General features: G+C 55.5%; 1 protein-coding gene across 1 annotated transcript; it reads right to left on the minus strand.

Annotated features, from left to right (window-relative positions):
* Positions 1-255: 255 nt before the first annotated feature.
* Positions 256-2,692, minus strand: LOC129623181 (antimicrobial peptide NK-lysin-like). Its single transcript, XM_055540345.1, has 5 exons — positions 2,568-2,692; positions 2,196-2,299; positions 1,630-1,731; positions 758-926; positions 256-412 (listed from the first exon to the last, which is right to left on the minus strand). The coding sequence occupies exons 1-5, from the start codon at positions 2,617-2,619 to the stop codon at positions 399-401; spliced, it is 441 nt and encodes a 146-aa protein (XP_055396320.1). The 5' UTR covers positions 2,620-2,692; the 3' UTR covers positions 256-398.
* Between the last annotated feature and the right edge of the window lie 953 nt (positions 2,693-3,645).

The raw sequence follows: 3,645 nt of genomic DNA on the forward strand, positions 1-3,645 counted from the left end.
GTGGGCTACAGTCCATAGGCTTGCAAAAAGTCGTACAAGTCTGAGCAACTGAGCAACAACAACAAAACCCTAACCCGAATGGTCTCCTCAGCTGCTCTGAGAGCTCCTGGGGGTATGTTTGTGATGTACCCCAGGTTCTTGGAGTGACAAGCAGTACAATAATTATTTCATGACCATATGTGTCAGATGAGTGTGCCCCTCTTCTGAAACCCAACAAAGGAAAAGAAGCTGAAGCAAAAGTCTTGCATGATATTTTATTCTGAGAGGGAAAGGCAGTGGAGGGAGTTTGGTGAGAGAAACTGGAGAGAAGACTCCTGGATTCAGGAAGGAAGGAGCCGGCTGAGGATGCTGGAGTTTCTGTGCTTTTTCCCCAGGATGGGGTAAGAGGACCCAGGGAATCAAATGAAACCTACTGTGGAGAGAAGAGACAGGTTGATACGGGCTCTGATCTCTCAGTCTCGGGCCATTTCCTTGGTGTCCACCTCATCTTATGTGATGGTCTCCTTCAATCCTCATTTCAATCTCAGAAATAGAAATAATTATCGCCCTTTCGCAGGTAAGGAAACTGAAGCTCAAAGAGGTTAGGTTACTTGTCCAACGTCACACATTTGAGGAGAAATGGAGACCTGATTTTACTCCAGGATTGTTTGCAGGAGTGTGGGGAGGGGCAGGGGGAGGTTGCCTCAGGCTGTTAGGAGTTTCCCTTTCACAGGGAGGCTGTCAGGGAATGAGTCCCTGCTGTTGCCTATGCACATACCTGGCTTGCTTTTGCACATCTTGATGTCCACACAGACAACCCGAGAGGTTTTTCCAGCTGTGATGTCCGCAGCGATGCGACGGAGAAATCTCTTCATGATTGACTTGCACAGACCTTTCAGCAGCCCCATCTTGCTGCACACCTTGGAGGCCGCCTCGATGACGGTATTCTGCAGCGGCCGCGCCGTGGTGGGAAATGGGCCTCAGGTGAGCCCTGCCGGGCACTGTCTCTCTGCAGGCCCCGGCAGCCTTGGGCTCTCAGCGGGTCTGGCAGTGGGAGTGCTGGGTCCCGGGAGTTGGTGCCAGGTGGTAGTGGGAGCAGGGACTGGAGAGACAGGGCTCAGCCCCCTCCCCATTCCCCAAGCCTGGCCAGCAGGAGCTCTGGAAAGGACAATTGACCCTGCCGAGTCTTAGCCTCTGTATACCCAGGCCCTGTCTTCTGGGTGGAGAGTGGTGCCCAGACCCACTTTAAAGGCTCTGTCTATATAGCTTCTGGGTCCAGGGCCAGACTGGGGGGCTCCATCTGCTGGGGGGTGGGGGGTGGCGGGTTAAAGGGGGGATCCAAGCTTGGAGCTTTGGTCCATTGCTTTTGAAATATCTTCTTCTGACATCTCCCATGGAAGGGGATAGATCTGAGTACCCCAGGGTGAAGGTAGTGATGCTGAGCAGGTTGGGGGAGCCAAGGAGACGGAGGGAGGGAAAGTGAAACTATGGTTCTGGTGATGATGCCTCCACTTGTTAAGTATTCACTCAGAGCTAAGTACATCCCACTTTCCAGCTCATTTAAAAAGCCTAGGTAAGGATTCCCAGCCCTCCCCACTCCACTTGGGGGCACCTCTCCACCCGCCAAGTCCCACAGGCCTCCCGTCTCACCTCATCAGGCTGATCTCCCAACTTGTTCATCAGATGTTGTATTATCATCTGACAAGGACCACAGAGTAGGCTCAGCTCTTCTCCTTGGAGCAGCAGGTCACCCTATCAGGAAAGGAAGCCCATTAGGGCGGTCTCTCAGACACCCCAGCTTCATAAGGGCACCAGGAAGGGTCCCCTGGGGGCTTTCAAGCCAGTAGGATGACCCATGATCTGTCTGTCCATATGAGGACCTCAGCCAGAGTGCCTGCCCATCTCTCTGCCTGTCTTAGAGGGGCTGAGAGACCCCACGACCTGCCCCCACACCCACAGCAGCGGCCCCAGCCCAGCATCTGCCCCTCTGCTGTTCTACCGTCAGACAAGGAGGAGGCTCTTGGGGAGGGCCCAGCCACCAGTGTAGCCCCCACCCCTGTCAGGTACCAGCGTGAACAAAACCAGCATCTTCAGCTCCCAGCCCTGCCTCCCCACCCCCTGAGCAGTTCAGTCTCCAGGCCCTCGCCCCTGGCGCTGCCCAGGGAGGAGAGGAAGGAGAGCGATGGTGGGGGGGCAGCAGGAAGCCATCCGAGTACCTGGGGATGCTCCGGGTCCAGGCCCTGGCACAACTCATCTCCATCACACAGATGGGCCGTCACCTGGTCGTGGCTCTCAGGAGTCAGACCGGAAAAGGCCAGCCCTGGGGAAGAAACAGCATGAGCAGCCCTCCACAGACAGAGGGAGAGAAGTCAGTGCTTCTGGCTGGGGAGAGCCCAGGAGGCAGCTGGCGCCCAGGATGGGGAGGCAGCCTTGTGAGGCGTCTCGGGCGCCTCCTGCCCTGCTCTGCCCTGGGGCTGCTCTGACCCATGCGAGGTGCCCTTGGAGCTCATGCTCGGGTCCATCAAATCTGAGAAAGCAGGGCTGGGAGGAGGAGCCATCGGGATCTACCCCAAGGGGAATGTCCTCACCTGGGGCGACCAGGAGCACCGAGGCGATGAGCAGGACAACCCAGGAGGTCATTTTGAGGCAGCTGCCCAGGCTCTCTCCACAGCCTGTTTTATAGAGGCTGGGAACCTGGCAGGGTCCTCTTCCTCTTTTTGGCCACCTCCCGTATCACTGAGTTTACCACAAACACCAGTACTGGTCTGTGGAGAAGTGGGAGGAGGAGTGTACCTCAGAGCTTCCACACACCCCTCTCCACCCACCCTGCCCAGCACTAGAACTTTCTGAGCTGAGCCGGGTGTTGATGGAGAGCATTGGCCGCCATGATGCCCACCCTGCCCTGATGTGGTAACGGGAAGAGAAGTCCCCACTACCGAGGCGTCGGGTAGGGCCCTTGGCCAGGTGAGCATCCGTGCCCCCTGCCTCATCTCTTCCTCCACCCCAGAGGTCTGGGCTGGTGTCACTACGTCATCCTTCTCATCTCTTGGGTCTCCTTCCAGCCATTTAAGCCAGTGTAGCACTACCTGATTCAGATGAAGAAAAAGGTGCCTTCAGGGTAGATCCTGACAGCTCCTCCTCCCAGCCCTGGATGCTCCAGCTTCATGGACCCTGATCATGAGCTCTATGGGCACCCTGGGTCCCTAGACCCACACCAGCCTTCTCACCATCATCAAGGAGGCCGGGCCTTTCCCTCAGAGCTGGGTTCAGCCCAGCCTGGCAGTGACCTGGCCGATGGGCAGAGAGAGCCGGTGGGAAGGACAGGAGCCCCAGCCAGGGTCTGGTCCCAACTTCTGGGTGTCTGAATAGTCATCTGTGTCATAAAGGTCATTGGCCTTCATCTGTCAGAAAAATTGACTAGTAGATAAAAATAATTTCTCAGTATCCATATGTCCCAAATATTGCATGGGATATACTTACACTGGAAAGTATTTGTTTTTTACCTGAAATTCAAATTAAACCAAGCATTCCATAGTTTGTCTGGCCCCTTGAATCCTTTCTGGTTTATTACCCAAATCCCAGGGTAGCAGACACACTCACACTGACTCATGTCACACACTTACACACGGTTACATGAACTCAGGAACATACACTCTCCAAAGCACT

This window comes from Bubalus kerabau, chromosome 11 (assembly GCF_029407905.1).
Source record: "Bubalus kerabau isolate K-KA32 ecotype Philippines breed swamp buffalo chromosome 11, PCC_UOA_SB_1v2, whole genome shotgun sequence".
NCBI classification, from domain to species: Eukaryota; Metazoa; Chordata; class Mammalia; order Artiodactyla; family Bovidae; genus Bubalus; species Bubalus kerabau.

Excerpts from the sequence above, each read along its gene's own strand:
- LOC129623181 (XM_055540345.1), bottom strand. The coding sequence starts at position 2,619 with ATGACCTCCTGGGTTGTCCTGCTCATCGCCTCGGTGCTCCTGGTCGCC. Across the intron at positions 2,300-2,567 it reads GGTGCTCCTGGTCGCCCCAG|GGCTGGCCTTTTCCGGTCTG; the intron begins GTGAGGACATTC and ends TTTCTTCCCCAG. Across the intron at positions 927-1,629 it reads TGGGAGATCAGCCTGATGAG|AATACCGTCATCGAGGCGGC; the intron begins GTGAGACGGGAG and ends CGGCCGCTGCAG.